Genomic DNA, 19,127 nt, shown 5'->3' with positions numbered 1-19,127 from the left:
TTTCTAGAGTTATCACCAGTGCCACTAACTTCCATGCCATTCCATTTGAAAATGAAATAAAGACCGTAGCAAGGCATAAAATAAGCTGTACATCCTACCTGAGATAATTTACCATATTTCAAGTTCCTTGTATGTAAAACCAACGTATCATCTCGTTGTTTAGCCTGAATCTCAGCACTAATCAGATCACCTTCCCTCAGAAAATTTCGCATTGCCAATAAATCAGCTTCTGATCGTCGCCTGTGTTCACCACCTAAGGGAAATGGAGAGAAAAGGGGTTGAGAGGAGGAACTCAAAGATAACGGGGGCCCGGCGAGTAGTTTCTAGGGTAGGCAGAATATGGATGGCACACAAAATAACACTGATTAGCATGATTAATATTTAACTTCCCTAACATGGTTGAATTAATTGGTCATTTGTTGGCAATATTTCATTTAATCCTCAAAATATTCAGGAATTTGTTTCGCGTTTCCCTTTTTTCCTTCTTCACCATGCTTTCTTCTCTCACTTGCAGATACGCTTTGAAAATAAATACTTCGATTCGGCTGTTGTTGTTTTTTACCATGCTCTAAACAATACATCTAGTGAAAAAAATAAATAGAGAGAAAAAAACTGGCCACTTGTAAAAACTACAAAACATCAGTCTCTTTCCAAGTTTTTTCCCCCTTTCAAATTGCTATCTTGAAATTTAAGACTTTTCTTCAGTTACCACAGGCGAAAAGTATATTTCCTTTGTAATGTTCTTCTATAGAAGAACGTCAGTCACTGCCAAACAGGAGTTGTAATTGCTTTCACTGGAAATTGAAAAAGGATTTTACCCAGAGAAGTAAAAGAGTAAGATAATGCAACAAGTTATATGAAATTGAAAAACCAAAGAAAAATTTGAACAAGAAAAAAAAAATCCATTATAGATTTAAAAATTTTTTATTTCTACTTTTGTAAAGATCAGATTCAAGTTGGGAGAGGGGGGGGGGTGAAAAAGAACTTATAATTGAATAATGGTTAAGTAACTGTGTTTTACCTAGCCTTTTACCACAATGAATTAGATTTGTAGAAAGACGAACATGCTCCATAATGTTTGAATTAGCTTACTGAGTGTATGTGTGATGTGAGGATCTGGACAGAGGGCATGCCCGGGCTTGAGTGCTCTGTAATTAGCCTCGAAAATTCTTCAGGATACACCCGAAGAGCATAACGAGAAGCATAAAATTCTTCAAAAGGCAATGAGAAAATTGCCGGCCCTAACAATTTAGTTAGGATGAAAATAAAAAATATGACCAAAAAATTGGGGTTCCTTGGAAGATGAACAAAACAAAAGCTTAAAACGCAGTGAGATATTGATGTTTGAACTCATTGTCGGTCTCAGGTGGCTTACAGGCCAGCGGTAGGGAAGCACCGAAATTTAAAATATGGTAAATCAAAAGAATCTAGCAATTTTTAGGTACTCCTCACCCCATTCAAAAAGCATTTACAAATACCGTTTTCTTGTGACTTTTTTCTGACAAAATGCAAGAAAAGTTTATTTTTCAACAATAGTATTTAAATCTAATAAACAAAATAGGTGAAAATAATAGGCAAAATCAAAAGAAATAAAAACAAATATTTCCACAAATCAAGGTGTTCAGCAAACCCTTAAAAAGCGGATATACTGAATAATTTACGTTTTGGTTTACTACTCTCTTTGTATAAAACGGATGAAAGGTACATCTTCCGATGTTCTTTTATAATCACCAAGCTCTTCAATTCAAACCCTATTTGTGCTTAAGCACGTAGGGGTGGAGACTCAACCCATAGAGGCTGAACAGGGTAGGTGCTAGCTCTATACCCTTTTGACAGTTACCACCACTTTGCTAATGGGCTGACTATCAGGGGTGTGTCCAAGATTTTTATTCAGGAGCAGGGGTACAAAGAACAGGGGTTCCACAAATCAAGGTGTTTAGCAAACCCTTTAAAAGGGGTTAAACTAAAGAATTTAAGTTTTGGTCTAATACTCTCTTTCTATAATACGGACAAAGGTGCATCTCCCGATGTTCTTCCATAATCGCCAAGCTCTTCAATCCAAAACCCATTTGTGTTCAAGCACATAGGGGTGGAGACTCAGCCCATAGAGCTCGAGAAGAGTAGGTGCTTGCTCTATACCCTTTTGACAGATACCCCCAATTTTCTAATGGTAACTATTAGGAGTGTATCCTAGATTTTTGTTCAGGAGAAGGGGTACCAAAACAATGAAAAAGTAGGAATTTATTTCCATTACTGGAAACTTTTCCCATCTGCTTCGCCGAAAATCAAAGATTGCAATTTCTATTCTCATGGTCAGCATCTACAGTCTAAGAAGGGGCAAGAATAATGAGATGTGACATAAATTCTGGTGAATATCATAAGATTGTTTCAACTGTAATATTAAATCGTCTAGAAAAAAGAATAAATAGAGAGGTTCTATAGTGAGCAAAAAGATCCAGATTACTAGAATGCACAATCCTTCCACTTCTTCTTCTTGGACAAGTCAGCATAAGCTCTAAAGCAATAGCAAAAGGCTGAGCTTCGTCAAAAATAGAAATGAAAGCAGTAGCTGCACTTTTTTACATTTGCAAGCGACAGCCAAACCATACCCGTCGGAAGTCTTACACAAGCGAAGCGCTGCGCAGAATAGCTCTTTTGCAACATAAACACACATCTCAAGCAGAGATTTGCCCATAGCATTCAGCAACTGCGTTGCTTTTACGATAAGGTTCGGAAGAACGCTTAAAAACTAGAATTGAACAGAAGAAGAAATGACAAAACTGAGACTGTCTGCAGTGCAATGCACGTAAAATGCCTTCAGGTACTATAACGGGTTCAATATCCCTGAGATGATCGCACATTGTCACTGTTTCATTGTAACCCAGACAAACCATTTTATAGTTTAAGCCAAAGGTTTTCAGAAACCTGATGGATTGGCGAGATAAGACTATGTCCAGTTAGATTACTAACTGACGCAAAACAAAGAAAATTCTCGGTGACGGGTTACAGCAGAGATGTAGCGTTCGCAGTTTAATTAGCAAGCACTGAAAAGTAAGAGATGAGACGAGTCAAATAACTCAACCAAATATTTTTCTTTCGTTTTTAAATGATGGAGGGGTAGGGAATATATGTAGCCCAGAGGCTGTGTAGCCGGCAAAGTTTAGGCATTGAATCAAGTGTTGGCGATTTATTAAAAAGCCGACCAACATCGTTTGGAGCCAATGAAGGAAAATGCGTGAGTGGCAGATGAACAATCGGCTCATGAATCACTAACGCTGACATCAGAAACGAAAAAAAATTACTAATACAATTCCTCTTTATAAATAAAATGACTGAAAGTCATGCACTGAACTGACTAGCCAAGTAATCTTGCAACCGCTTCTTCTTTCCTCGTAGCATTTAGCTCGAACCGTAATATCATAATAGGCTGCTCAGCCCATGAACTATGCAGAGCAATAGCTTCATGATCCCATTCAAGATATGGCCCTGATACCTGTATGGTCAATTGGCATCCCTTATCTTGCGACTTAGATGGTGAATTTCAAACCTGAATGCATCAAAGGCAGTAAAAATTAAAATCCGATTTTTTTCAATTGGTTTAGTGGAAATTTACACAACCATATACGTCTTTAGAAAATTAAGAATGCCCGGGACTTATTTTTATTGAAAAAGATCTCCATATATAGTTATACAATTTTAACACTTAGGGGGCAAAAAGTTTGAAAATAAGGAGTTTGTGCGACAAATCACCTAAAAATTAGCACAGAAAATGTATCATTACGAAGAATCAGAAAGTAAAACTTTGCTGATTGCTGTAGCAAAAGACAAACAAAACCATTTAACAGGGTAATTGGTAGTTAAAAAAAAAACTGGATGATTAAATTATGTAAAATAGAGGCTAACCCTAACATCTTGTTACCAAATAGGAATAAAAAAAAAATTATAAGCATCATTGAATAGCGAAAAATCTAAGCTATGCATTGATGTTAATATGTTTATTAGTAAAATTATTCAACCTTGAACGTTACGAAAATTAAGCTCAAGCTTGAAAATTATGTAAATTAGAGGCTAACTCTAACATCTTGTTACCAAATAGGAATTAAAAAAAGTATATATCACTGAATAGCTAAAAATCTAAGCCGTGTATTGATATTAATACGTTTATTATTAAAACTAATCAAGCTTGAATACTTCAAATTGTTAGTTAGCTGACTTAAGAACATCATTTAGGAAAGACCAATTATCCTGTTTTGTTATACTTGTCCTTTAGTGTTTCAAATTTTTCAAAAATATAAATACAATCCTTTTTTCTTCTGATTCCAAAAATATTACTTTTTTTACTTAATTCTTATCAATCGAAGCACAAATTTTAAATTCATTTTTTTTTTCAATGCATAGCCTACACATGGTACATTCAAATTCAAATGTCACAAAACCATTTATCGAAAGATCAGCTGATTGCTGCGTGTGCCATGTTTGTATCGCAAAAACAGGAAAAGCATCATCAAATTTACTGGGTTAGTCTCTACTTATTTTGTTTTACTGTTCAGTGTGGCAACCAGGGTAAAACTTCGCACATGGCTTCTAAAGTTCATGATATTGCCCCAAACAGAAAGAAAAATCATAGAAAAATCAGAATTTCAGGAATGAATAAACCTAAGATGAAGCAATACCAACTTCATACCAAGTCCATACCAAGTTGTAATAGTCCATACCAAGACCGAGGGTATACTAAAAATCACGGATGGATGCACGAATCTAGTAATAATTAAAAAAATCCAATTGGTTTTTTTTTTAGTAAAGAACTTAAAGAAAAAAAAATATTATCCAGAATATCAGGAGGTGTAAACTACTCGAACAATCTACCTCTTTTTTCCTTACCAAAGTGTGACCCATACTTTTCTGAAAGTATTTTAGAGTGCACGAAACGCAGTCGGTCGGTTATTGCAAGTGTTTTATTTATTGACCGTTTTTTAAAAACCTGAAATGAAACTCCTACACTTTAAACCAGATATAGCTACATGAGCCCTACCCTTCTAGAACTCTTATCACAATGCTCTTATCTAAAAAAAGGTCATCTGAAGTATTAAGACAAAAAAGAGTCAAACTTGCTCATACAATGTAGCCAGTGGGAGGTTTTTGTACTATGGAATTTTGGCCATACTTTGGCCAAAATCGTTTTTCAGTACACGATGGTATTAATCAAAACTTTGCCGTGAACTGATCTCTTTTCTTTACTTAAGAAGAACACTAGTACTTTAAATTTTGACTTGAATGAGCCCTCTCCAGATATGCTGCAACCATGGATTTGATACAAGCAACCCATTCAAAAACACATCCATAACCATTCTTCTAAAAAAAAAAAAAGTTGTAATTTCGTATAAAAAGGCTGAAACCCTTAGCTGTGTGGTTTTGAGACACGTTGAATTCTATAGTATAATTATCATCAAGATCATCCCTTTTTGAAATATATTAAAGTTTTCTTGGATCAATAGCTTTATACACCTAACTTTTACTCTTTATTCACATAAACAGTTTGGAAAAGCTGTGTTCAGGTTTTTAGTACAGTCTAGTAGACCACATGAGTTCATGGATGATCTAATTTAATACAGTCCTGTGCATCACATTCTTTGAGCAAGTATGAAGCTTAAATGGTCAGAGATATTGATAATCACAGCTTTAAGTGGCCACTGGAAAACCTAACGCTTAAACATTTAAGTTTTTCAACTAATATTTTTGTAAATTGCAATGTATTTGTCACAAAGTATTTCTGGGATAAGATTCCAGTCAGACTGGGGGGGGGGGTTGTTTTCTCCCTTTCTCCCTCTTTTGAAACTGGTAGAGTTCAATTTCAGAATTAACTGACAACCATGCCCTACTTTAAGTTTCGTGTCACGAAAAACAAGAGCATGAAAATAAAAAAAAGGAAGTTGAACTTCGTTTTAAAGAAAAATCAAACAAAGCACAAATAATCACATTGTAGGCACGAGTGCATTCCGATCACGAGTGCAACTAATTCGCGCGACGGCTAGAATTGGCAGTGTTAAATTCAAAGACCGCAAAATGGACGGTGGTAGAAACGAGTTGAGGAGTTTCAAGATCTAGGAGTTGAAAAGGAGTCGTTGAATCACAAATACTTTTACCCAAAAAATATGAGATATAGACTTCCCTGCTTGTCTTTGGACAAGATTGAGCAATAACAATAAGTTTTCAAATAAATAAAAAAACTTACCCAGTAGATTAACGTTAGTAATATTAAGGATAGAATCCAGACGCGAATTTGTGTCAACTTTCCATCTCTTTTGCTGGACTTCTGTGATCCTTCCAATAATGACATCACCAACTGCCCCAGAATAACGACTTTTCAGAGGAACAACAGAAACATGGTCGTCGATAGTTGTGATAGCACCTGGCATAAACCATGATTTTAGTATATGTATTTAGTAACTCACTGATTGATGCAAGAGAAAAAACAATGAGGATTAGTAGGTGACAACACTGGCCATACAATACATACAAAAAGAAAACGAACAACAACAAAAAAGAAGAAAATAAAAACACAAATTAACAGCGAGGATTAACAGCGAGGATAAGGACACAATTAACAGCGTATATATATATATATATATATATATATATATATATATATATATATCCACAATGTCTCTGTTAAAAATAGGTATTTATGCATACATTTTTGTTGCGTCACAATATATGGCTTACCACAATCTTTGGGGATGTAATTGAAATAAAAAAAAATATATACATAAAGACCTTGGTTTAAACAAAGATGCTGGCGATATTATTCATAGCAATCAATTTTTCTATACATTACTTCCTCTCTTCCGTATTTTTCCTGTTTCATTTCAATTTTTTTAACTTCCTGCCTTAAGTAACACCTTCTGCGCAAAACCGGAGGCAAAATGTAAGCAACTGTTCTATATTATCTTGGAGACGCATCCTTAGTGTAAAACTGAGCCACGTAGCAATTATAACGACTCAATAAATAACTAATTATCAAGCACTAGAGACAGAATTAAGTACTTTCAGCCTGTTTTTCAGACTTGGCACGCTTTGAAAGAGACTTCCATTTAAACAGAATCCAACTTAGTTGAAATACAAAAAGTGCTATTTCAGGTCATTTATTTTCGATTATTTCGGGAAAAAAACGTGGAGCGGCATTCTCTATCAAGACTGGCATGAAGCCACCCGCTAGAGAAGTTTTGGGTCTAAAATTACTGTCTAAGTGTGTTTTCACCAACACTAGAAAATATTTTCTGATCCTCCTCTCTGTAAGACGCATACCTCCTCTATGTAACCTGTACTCATTATGCATATAAGCAATATTCAATAGGTTCTTCATATAATCATTTCAGACATCCCGTCAGTGACATTATCGGTATTTACATGTCTCCTGTTAGGCCTTTAACAAAATAGAACTTGTCATACTTAGTACTAAAGCCTCCCTGAGCCAAATAAGTATAGAAAAAAGAGAGCTCCTAAGTTTTTTCTTAGTTCTTAACAACCTACGCTCAAAGGCGGAAGGCAGGTTCAAACACCCTACCCGACAAATATGATGGCCCTAGCATCACCTCTGGCCGAAAGGCTTTACTTAATCCTAGACCCCTGAACTATTAAGCCACAACCCATTCGGTTGTATATACTGGGTTATATATATATCCTCTGAAATATATATATATATAAATATATACATATACATATATATATATATATATATATATATATATATATATATATATATATATATATATATATATATATATATATATATATATATATATATATATATATATATATATATATATATATATATATATATATATATATATATAAATATATTTCAGAGGATATATATATATATGTTACTGAGGAAATATATATATATATATATATATATATATATATATATATATATATATATATATATATATATATATATATATATATATATATACCTCAGAAACATATATATATATATACTCAGAAACATATATATATATATCCTCTGAAATATATATATATATATATATATATATATATATACATTATTTTAATTTTTTTTCCTCAGAGCTTTTTTTTTATTTCCTCAGAAATTTTTTGTGTTTATTTTAATTTTTGGACTGACCTTTAGCCTACTTTTTTTTTTTTTTTTTTTTTTTTTTTTCAATATTAGTACGGATTTAGAACTTAACTTTTGAAACAATAATGTTTCTTTAAATAACCAGAAGTTAAGGAGTTTTGCTAGTAAGGGCCATTTTGAGAATAAAACTATCTCTTTATATTAATATTTTTCAAGTTCTGACATTCAAATTTGTGTAAACAATGCAATAAACTAATTTTAACTAACCGGCTACTGATGCAATCAATTCTCGATTGTCATTGACATAAGTCCCATGACCTCGAAGGTACTTCGCAAACGGTAACACTTCACCAGGAGTTACCAAATTTGGCAGTTCTTCAACTATTCCATATTCTTCCCTGGGAAAGTAGTTTGGAGCCAAACGAATGTCAACAGATATTTTTGGTCCATCTAAAGGAAGATAAAACAAATTTAGTCAAACAGGAAAAAACCTTAAAGTAAAAACACAATATATGCTACATCCACCATGCAATTCTCCCTCCCACTGGGAAAGAGGAAGACTGCAAAAAATTTCAATCTAGAACCTATGCTGCTGTGTACTTCCCCATCATCAGTGGCCAAAGGTTTAAACTTGCGTTTAAAAATAAATTGTCTAGCGAGAAAAAATGTTCATTTGTAGCTGATGCAGGAGTGGTAACTATAATTTCAATTAATATTAATCGTAAAATTTAATTTTGAATAAAACAATTACAGAAATTTTGAAAAAGACCCTGAAAACCTTTGAAAATGCCGTCAGATGGATATGAAAAGTACATAATTGGAAACGTCATTGTCAAAAACCCTATACAGGTAGCTTAGCTTGAACCACAAGGAAAATCCCTTTTTTGCACTGGAACATCATAGAGTGTTTAAGGGCTCATTTAAAAGTTAATTTTTATATCTAATCGTTTTTTATAAATTTGGCTTGATAAGGCCAGCATAAAAGCGTCACATGGCACCTGAAAAGTCTACTTTGGGTGCTATTTCTGGAATGGAAACACTGGGAAGAAATTAAAAGGGTACTATTGCAATCCCTGTGATTGAAAACCATCAGCCTCAGATTTACACTTCCCCCTCTTCTATATTCCTTCTCCCAGCCCCTTTAACATTTTTCATAAACCGTCTACTGAAACTAACAGACCACTTCAACACAATAAACAGCTGTTTAACGGCTCATTTTTACATCTTACATCTCATTATAAAATGCAATATGGCACCCAAAAAGTCCACTTTGGGTACCATTTCCAGAATGAAAAGAATAGGAAGAAGGAAAAGAGTACTACCGTAATCTCTATGGTTGAAAACCCTAACGAAAACCACCCTCTTCTATACTATCCCTCCCATCCCCCGCAATATTTTTCATAAATCATCTATTGACTAACAGAAATAGCAGGCTACTTCAAGATCATAGGGAGCTGTTTAAGATTTCCTTTAAAACCAATTTTTATATTTACGTGATTTGTATAAATTTGTGCTCAGGGTGTTTTTTCACAGTTAAAAAAAGTCTGGAAGAATAGGAAGATAAGTCTGCAAACCAACATTAGAATATTAGAAGCTACAGTGATGCCAGTGGTCAAATATGGCTCTGAAACATGGGCGCTCTGAAAAGTAGATGAAGATTTGCTAGATGTTTTCAAGATAAATTGCTTAAGGATTGTTCTGGGTACAAGATTGCCTGACCATATTTCAAACAATAGGCCATACGAAAAATGTGGTTCAATACCGCTCCCTCGGGCTATAATGAAAGAAAGGTTGAGGTGGTTAGGGCACGCTGTGCGGATGAAGGATGACAGATTGTTCTTTTCGGCCATCCATCTAGGGCTACACGGAAAGCAGGTCGTCCCCGTCTGGGGTGGGAGGACGTCATGAAGAAAGATTTAAAGGAAATGGGAACTTCGTGTGCGAGTGTAGAAAGGGAGGCTTTGAATAGATTGGGGTGGAGGAGGAGCATGCGTAGCTGTGTTGGCCTCAGGCGGCTTGGTGCTGCGGTGAGTTGTTAGTAGTAGTATAAATTTGTCATGATAAAAAGTCCACATGGACTTGTGCTAATTCCCATATGACGTCAAGTGGCACTTTTCGGTGGCATACCCGAAGTGAAATTGTTAGGAAGCATAAAAGGGGTACCTTCATAATCTCCATGGTGAAAAACCTTCAACCTGAGTTTTACAATCCTCCCTCTTGTATATTCTCCCTTCCATATCCCTACTAAGTTTCATTAATCATGGGCTGACTAGCAGAAGTAGCAGTCCACTGCAACATCGCAGAGACGTTTAATGGCTCATTTTAAAGCTCTTGATCATATTTATGTGCTCTTTACAAACTCATCTCCACAACTCCATCATAAAATGCCAAATGCCACAAAAAATGGTATTTTTGGTGTAATTTCCAGAGTAGAAATACTGGGAAGCATGAAAAAGGTACCATACAAATCTACTTCGTCAAAAGCCAATAGCCAGAGGTTCATAATACCTCCTTTTAGCATTACTCCTCTCAGCCCCTTTAGCAACCTATTAAAGAGCAAACCATAGCTCATAGTAACCGACAATTTGAAAACGCGTTTGAAAAACAATGTGTAGTGGTAAAAATTGCCGTTTGAAGCTGATTCAGATACGGCAAATACTATTTCGATTATTCTTAATAGTATGCGTTTTTTTACAAAAAGAAATTTATAGGAATTTCAAAGATCTTGAAACCCGTCAAGAATGCTTTATAGCATTTAGAGTGTTCGTAGTTGTCTCCTCTTCCTTACCTCTGGGTCAAAAAACTAGGAAAAAGGTCAGTTTTCTTAAGTATATATTTACCTTTATGGTGCTATGTGGCTCATTTTCATTTTTCACCGAAAAATTTGAACTGATTTGATAGAACAAAGATAGGAAAGCTTTAAATAGCCTTTGAACTTCACTTTGCAATTCGTGAATCAAGGCCTTAAGTAGTCGTTTACAATTATTAAACCTTGACTATTTTGCTCACTTATATTTGTTTTTACACTTTTTTGTCAACTGATTTTAGTTCTCCGAAAATGTTTATCGCAATAGTAGGCCAATAAAAAGAAATAAAGTTCGCATCTAAAAACCGTTTAATATCCTTCAGTTTTCTAAAATCTCTATATATTTCATATATGAGAGTATGTCATAAACAACCATATTTTTATCTTCAGCTTCTCAAAGATATTGACAAAATACCTCTTAGACTCTTCGTTTGACAAAATTCCAGATTTTGAAAGGAAAGCTTAAGTGGGATGTGAAGTAAAACCTGTATATATATAATGCCGTGAATCAATAAAAACTCATATGACTTCTAAAAAACGAACAAAAATTAACTTGCAGAAAAATCTTCCAAATAGAAGTAAAGAGCGAAGAGAAAACTAAAAAATTGCTGCTTTGCAGTTGAAGCAACATATATCTTCAATATTGGTTCAAGCTAACTGACCTATACAATTGTTATAAATTTATAGAATTTGGAAAAACTAGCGCTTGTATATTAGAGCTAAGATGGAGTACGGCATTCATTTTTTTTGTTAATAGTTCATCACATTAGTTTAATATCCTGGAAACGTTGCAAAACTCTCCAGTCCAGTTTCATAGGGACTACATAAGCATACCCCAGTTATTAAAACGAGACTCCTTTCAGGCATTGTCCCATTGAAGGAAAGAGCAATTCTTCAGAGAAGACTCTATTTTACCAAAATACAAGCATACGGTAGTAAATATTTGATATACCGGGATGCCTTTGATACCCCTTGACAATTTTGCTTCCTCTTCTTGGAACATTTGCCTAAGGAGTTTCCAGATGCATAATGATATTGATGGCTCTGTTACAGATTCACAAGCTGGTGCAGCTCCTTGTATCCCTGACCTGTGTAAAGTTTTTATTCCCCTTCCAAGTAATCTATCTGCAGAATTATCTGTATTATTTGTTCCCTGCAGAATAATTTGCATTATGACCAACATTAGATGTTATAATAGGTCTTGAGATCTTTACAAGAAACATCCGATTTTTTTCAGATTCACTCTCTTCTGTTTATCTATTGAGCAAAATAATTATCATGCTGTTGATAATGGCCTAAAAGATATTAGACAAAGGATTCTTTTTAATTTTATTGAGAAATTCAAAATTTTTCACATCCCTAGCTAAAAGGGAATCAAATATAGAGAAGTTGGTGACCCTCTAGCAAATAAGGCAGCAAAAATCCCTCCTCCAAGAAATGTCAGGCCAGCAAAAACAATCAATCAGAGTTTTGTGCATCCTCCATCTAAATTGAATTATTTCAACATGCTTTATTACAAGCAGAAACCTGGTGCTATTATAGGCTACTTAACGCAGATCTTTTAAATGGGTTATCCAGCATTCTTCCCCTAGCAGATATTACAACCTGACTTCTGAGAACACTCTGAATTTTTCTTTGATTGCAATGCGGTGGGTCAAGATTCTAGAAGACTGAAAAATTTTTGCCATCAGCTGAATATCCTTGTATCATTTGATGATCTCATTAACTGTTCCCTATCCCCGATTTGGAAGCAAAACAGTATTGCTTAATGATCAAAATCCCAAGAACTGCTATTATTACTAGAATCACAGTTTTCGTGCTTACAGGTATCATCTGAACCCAAATAGGGACACCCAATAATCAGTGTAAGCATTTGAGAGAAGAAGAAGAGGTGAATGAATCTTGCAGGCGTTTTCTAATTCAAGTGGTTCAATTCCCCTGTCCCCTCTTTGCAGGCATTGTAATATGAATAATGAAACAATTGACCATTGCCTATTTGAATGTAATATGCTGACGTCTGCACAACGTACCTTGCTTTGTAAACTGTTAAAATGCTTCAAACACCACAAAATCTCAATATCAGCCAAGAGCCTAGCCAACTATACCTGCACACAGAGCACAGAAATTGATATCTATCATCTTATATTTGAACTCCTTTAGTCGAAAGATCTACTGAAAGATATTTGAGAATATCTGATAAATAAGAGACAACCAAGCCAGTAGCTCTGTTGCCCACAGAGTGAAGCAAAAAGAAAAGGGCTAAATAGTATCAACTGAATAGCCCGCCTGCTGTGACTTAGAAGAAGAAGAAGAAGAAGAAGAGACCTCGTAAACTTATGGAGTCGACTCAACACAACAGCAACCTTATAAGAAAATCGAAATATATTTTCTTGTGATTATTATCGCTTCTAATCAGCAGTTGTACCAAACCTATCCTGCTCAAGTCATCCTCAGGGCTATACTGTGGTGTTTATCCTCCCCATAGTATAGTGCAGACGGTTTGATATCATGTATTTTCCCTACTTGTTTTAGTGTTATATTTGTGTTTAAAGCTTTTTCCAATAGGAAACGTTTAGAAGTCCTCCAAATAAAACGTCCCCCCAGATCCCAAATCAAATTCCATAGTGGAAGATATCCATCCTGGCTGGTCAAGCAACTTATCTGAAAGTTCTAATGATAGCTCCGATTCTGAGAATAGGACATTGATAAATTTAGATCCTAATGCAACCATAAATGATGATAATGTGTTTCAAGAGCTCTCTAAAAGCTCTAAAAAAAGGAACAAAAATATCCTCAATTACAGTCATTTCCCCTCTCCCTGTCCCACATCCTCCCTCCAAAAAATTACGAATTTACCTTAAAATTAAACCCACCACCCCCTTTGAAATAAAAATTATCACTGCAATAATAGTTGCAATTTTTAAATTGCTAAAACCAATGTTCTCTCTTAACATTAACCGTGATGGATCTCTGCTAATAGCTGTAGAAGATCAGAAATCAGCAGATACAATAATTAACCTTAAATCCCTTCTGAATATCCCAATTATTGCATCTAATTGGAACCCAAAACAATCACCAACAAAAATTGTAGTTTATAATGTTCCCCTAGAGATATATACTCAGGAGTTAAAAGAAGGCCTCTCCGATAGGGCTGGAAACACAATCCCAGTTGAGGATGTTACCCAACTTGGAAAACCTAACTCTATTGGCCTAAAAACTAGTAGATCCTTCTTATTCACACTGAAGGATAAAATTGATATCCCAGAAAAATTATTCCTATTTGGGCAAATCAAACCACACAAGGACTACAAACCTAAGCCTATTCAGTGTCAGAAGTGTTTCAAACTGGGACACACAACAAACAAATGCAATGAAATTCTCTAAGAGTGTAGTAGTAAATCTTTCCATTCTAAAGAGCTTACAACTTGCAACAACACCCAGCCTAAATGCATCAATTGCAACGGCCCACATGAATCTACAAATATATCATTATGCCCTGCATACAAGAAAAGAGCTCTAACACTCCAAATATCAACAGAGATGGCCATCTCATACCCCTTTGCAGCAATGGAAGCCAATGCTGCCCAACAATACCAAATAAAGCCTGTAATGAAACCAACCAAAACCCCTAAGTCAAATGCTCCAAATGCATCAAACACCCCATATAAAACAATATCTTCTAAGCTCCCTAGCTCAAATCCCTATCAGAAGGTATCACCAAGCCACCAAGCCTCGTTTCCGGGGAGATGAGGCCAGCCTGGCCCTCCCTCCCAAGAATGAACAAACCAAAAACACTACCAGGAATCAATCCCTTAACCAACAAACAGGATGCACTACCAAAAATGCAATCCCCAAATATATGTTTATTCATTCTAAACTGTAATGCAGTTTAGGCCATGAACATACATCGACTACAGAAAACAAAATTATTGCAGAATTGGCAAAAATCTACATCCCAGATGATATGCTCATTCAAGCAAAAAAAGATCTTGCTTTACTTTTAACAAAGCTGAACATTGATACACAGTCATATAAAGAATAAATCAACAACACAACATTTATCAATACTCCAATGGAATGTAAGATCACTCACAGAAAATAAGCTAAATGAACTAATATCATTTATGAATAATAATTCCATTAGTATTGCTTGCCTCCAGGAAACTCATTTAACCCAAAATCAACAAATTAAGTCTCTGGGATATACTATCCTGAGAAAGGATAGATCTTCAGAGAGAAAAGGAGGTGGTGTAGCTTTATTAGTTAATAACAATATAAAATTTTGTGGCATCAAATTTCCAGATTTTGAAAATGATGTTGATGTAATTGGTATAAGTGTTTGGCTGAATAATTTAAAAACCTACATAATAAGCTTTTATAACCCTAATGGCCAAACTACAGATGCCAAGGATTTCTTTAATTATATAAATAATTCTAATATGTTAAAAAATATCATTATTACCAGCAATAAACCAGCAAATAAAGCTGGTAAATTTATTGAGCATATGACTTCAAATAATAATGAATTAGCTGTTGCTACCCCTCCAAACCTGAATACATATTTTAACCCCAAAAGTGGCAAATTCTCCACAATTGACCTACAAATTGTGTCTTTAAATTTTTTGAACAAAATTTACATAAATAAAATTGATAGTCTATGTACAGACCACTTTGCTATAGTTTGCTATAGTTTGGTGTCAATTTATCATTTCTACTCTCCAGAAGGGAATCCTTTAAGACCTAGAAAACTACAATTCTCCCAAATGAGATACATGCAATGAATTTTCTATAAGCCAACTCTTTTTGCCAAACTGGTTTAAAAACAAACAAGCAAGACAACAGCAACAAGGAGAAGGGTAAAAGGCCTGGTAATATGGAAGTTTCATTGTGTATGTATAGCCTAATTCAGGGTATATATTTGACCATTAAGGGGTGGGGGTAATTTTTATTGGCATGCCATAAAGAATGATGTAAGCAAGTATTTTGGAATATTTTGAAACTGTTTTCATGATTTTATAGTGTTTCCTTCTGGACAGTGGGAATGCTAAACTGATACTGAAAAAGATTATTAGAGCTATATGTGGGGCCATTAGGTGTGGAGGAAGTGTAGGATACCCACAAGTCAGACCACTAATCACCAATTCAATAGTTGAGTCGGTGTAAAACCTCAATTATATTAATTAGAAATTGGGTTGTTTCACTATTGAATTTGTCTAAATTTTCTTAATAAGTATGTAATTAATTTGAATGTTTTAGGCATAAACAATACAGAATATTATAAATACACTCATCGTCAACAAAACAAAGGATCCAAATTATGTTTGCTGACCACATGCCACTGGATATGGGGTTTACTCCAAGTGGGGCTGACCTAACTTCATGAATGCTGATAGAGCTTACCCCAGAGTATCTCAGTGCTCAGGGTTTCCCTGGTCAATCAGATCCCTAGCTTAGGGACAGTTGGGATGTAACCATCCCCCTGAAAATAATTACAAAAAAAATATATGACTCAAACATTAGATCCTACTAGTTTTAACTATCCCTGGACTCATATTGAACCTTCCTGACTAAGGTGGGCTGAGACTAGCTTCCTGGAACGTTTTAACCATGATTCAAGAGACCTCATAGGACTGAAGACGTTGAACTGTGGAATGGACATACTTAGGATGACAGAATCTCACCTGATGAGATCACGCAATGAAGAAATTACCAATACAGGTCACATGATTCTTTGGTCAACCCAAACTTCCAGCAGAAGCAGTGGCGTAAGCCTGCTTGTCGACCCTTCAAAAAACCTTTGACCCCAACACATTCTGGTGGGCATACAAAAGCAACATAACAGAGGCCACCACATATACTGTTGGTTGCAAGATGTGTTCAAAGAAGCCATAGCTGTTGCAAGATGTACTGCAATTCATTGGGCTATGCAGAAAAGCATGGCTGGCCAGAAATATGTCTATCTACAGACAGTTAACGGGGATCAGGAGAAAACTCATCCACCATTACAAACAACAATTAATTGATAGAAAAGCAGAGTCAGAAGAAGCTGTAAAAAAAACAACATCTTATTGCTTTTCAAGCATGTCAGTGACCTTGGTGATGGGAAACCTCCAAAAATAGGTGCAATTAAGCCCAACTCTGGTGTAATGCTCAAAGACAAAACTGCACAGTTAAATCATTTGAAGAAACACTTTGCAGAGCTGCTAAATGCTGAAAGAATTGTCATCAAGCATAAGCCAAAAGCATTTATGCAGCAGTCAACTTGCATGGTTCAAACAGAGCCTGATCCCCCTTTGGCAGGAGAGATTCAAAATGCTCTCTGGAGAGTGAAACACAACAAGGCTCAAGGAACATGTGCGATGACCCTCAAGCTGCTAAAATTCGGAGGACAAATAATGCTACTCTGGATGCATATGCTGTTCCCCACATTCAGACAACTGAACTGATTCCTCAAAATTGAAGGATTGGATAATCTGCCTTCCATGGAAAAGCAATTGATTGCAAATGATAGAGAAACCCAACTATCATCCTCTTTTCAGCTTCCAGCAATTTTTCTTGCCATTGTGCTGCTCAACAGTGACTCCTTGCTTGCTTGCTCCTTGCTCAATACTGACTTTAAATGCTGACTCCTCCTGTCAAAAGCCATTTCAATTTGATGAATCCTCCAGGACAAGGGGGCATAGTAAGAAGTTGTCCCTGAAGAGGGCAGATACCAGAGTCTGCAACCACTACTTCTCCAATGGAGTGATTGCCCACTGGAACAATCTTCCTGATACTGCTGTAATTGCTCCCTCTATTGATGCCTCAAGATTGCTGTTGACAAGAGTTGGTCCATTAAACCATGGGAGACAGAGTGGGATGCAATTTAGTCAATGGCTCCCCATCATCACAAACAGCAACTCTACATGGTTTTCTTTTCCTTATTTTGCTTGACAATGCAATTTAAGGTAATAGAAGTACCCAGTTCATCAATGGGTGCTGCCAGATTCAACAAGCTGGCTTCATTCTAAACAGACCTAGGACTGAGCAGATGTTCACTGTTTGCCAAGTTATTGAGAAAGCCCACGAGTTTCAGCATATAGAACAGAATATATTTATTACACAACTTCCGTACCTCTTGCCTTATTTACAGTTGCAAAAACATTCATGTTAAACATAAAAAATGGCACAAATGAATTACAATATTGGTATGTTCGTGCCCATATAGGTGTCAGTTTGTGTACTTGTCTGTTTTTTTCTGTTTGGTCGGGCATCTCCGGGGAGAACATCATGGTGGGTTTGGGTTTGACAGTAGTGCTTTACCAAATCCCATGATGAGATTGCTCAGTCTTTGCTCAAGGCACTGGATTTCAAGTTTATTGAGTGTTCCTTGGAAGAGAATAACACAACATGCCAGGATAATTCTAACTGCCCTTTTTTGTACTGACTCTAGGTCGTACATTAGGTGAGCTGCATATGGTACCGAAGGGCCCCACTCAGAATATGCATACTCCAAGACTGGCCACACATAGAACAGGTAGGCACGGAGGAGACTTTTGACATCTCAACCCAAACAATGCATTTTAGACAGTGTTTGAAGGGAAGTGTTACCCTTCCTAATGACACTGTTGACATGTGCAGCAAAAGAACAGTCTTTGGAGAAAATGAATCCCAGTATTTTCACTTCAGAAACAAAAAATTCAACAAATAAATCTAAAAAAATTCAATTCTGAAACACTTATGGGGAAACTCATGGAATGAAACTACATCAATCATTAAATATTAAATACTTCCCAAAGTGACATCATAAAAATACTGAGTAAAATAAGGAATGCATGATTTACAATATCTCATGATGAGATTACTCAGTCTTTGCTCAAGGCACTGGATTTCAAGTTAATTGAGTTCTTCTTGGTAGGGAATATAACTACATCCCAGGATAATCCTAACTGCCCTTTCTGCACTGACTCTAGGTTGTGCGTTAGGTGAGCAGTATATAGTACAGAAGGGCCCCACACAGGACATGCATACTCCAAGACTGGCCAGACATAGAACAGGTAGGTGAGGAGGAGAGTTTTGACATCACAACCCACACAATACATTTTAGACAGTGTTTAAAGGGAAGTGTTACCCTTCCTAATGACATTGTTGACATGTGCAGGAAAAGAACGGTCTTTGGAGAAAATGACTCCCAGTATTTTCACTTCAGACACAAAAAATTCAACAAATAACACTAAAAAA

The 19,127-nt window shown here is 35.7% G+C and overlaps 1 protein-coding gene and 1 non-coding gene across 2 annotated transcripts in view; one reads left to right on the top strand and one right to left on the bottom strand.

The window, feature by feature from the left end:
* The window catches only part of Rrp4 (exosome complex component Rrp4), a 44,807-nt gene that overhangs the window by 10,958 nt on the left and 14,722 nt on the right, over positions 1–19,127 (bottom strand). Inside the window, exons 2-4 of the mRNA XM_089103596.1 lie at positions 8,369–8,551; positions 6,233–6,409; positions 99–253 (exon numbers count right to left, since the gene is read on the bottom strand). Of these exons, the coding sequence (XP_088959722.1) occupies positions 99–253; positions 6,233–6,409; positions 8,369–8,551 (515 nt within the window). The remainder of the gene's footprint in view (positions 1–98; positions 254–6,232; positions 6,410–8,368; positions 8,552–19,127) is intronic.
* On the top strand, positions 195–286 carry LOC148942107 (small nucleolar RNA SNORD62). The gene has a single exon (XR_016143228.1). It is a non-coding gene; the product is annotated as a small nucleolar RNA SNORD62 (small nucleolar RNA).

This window comes from Artemia sp. Qi Xiang Cuo, chromosome 17, assembly GCF_049724085.1.
Source record: "Artemia sp. Qi Xiang Cuo chromosome 17, ASM4972408v1, whole genome shotgun sequence".
In the NCBI taxonomy this organism is placed as follows: domain Eukaryota; kingdom Metazoa; phylum Arthropoda; class Branchiopoda; order Anostraca; family Artemiidae; genus Artemia; species Artemia sp. Qi Xiang Cuo.
Note: the sequence above shows the minus strand (reverse complement) of the source record. Positions and strands in the feature narration are given on the sequence as shown.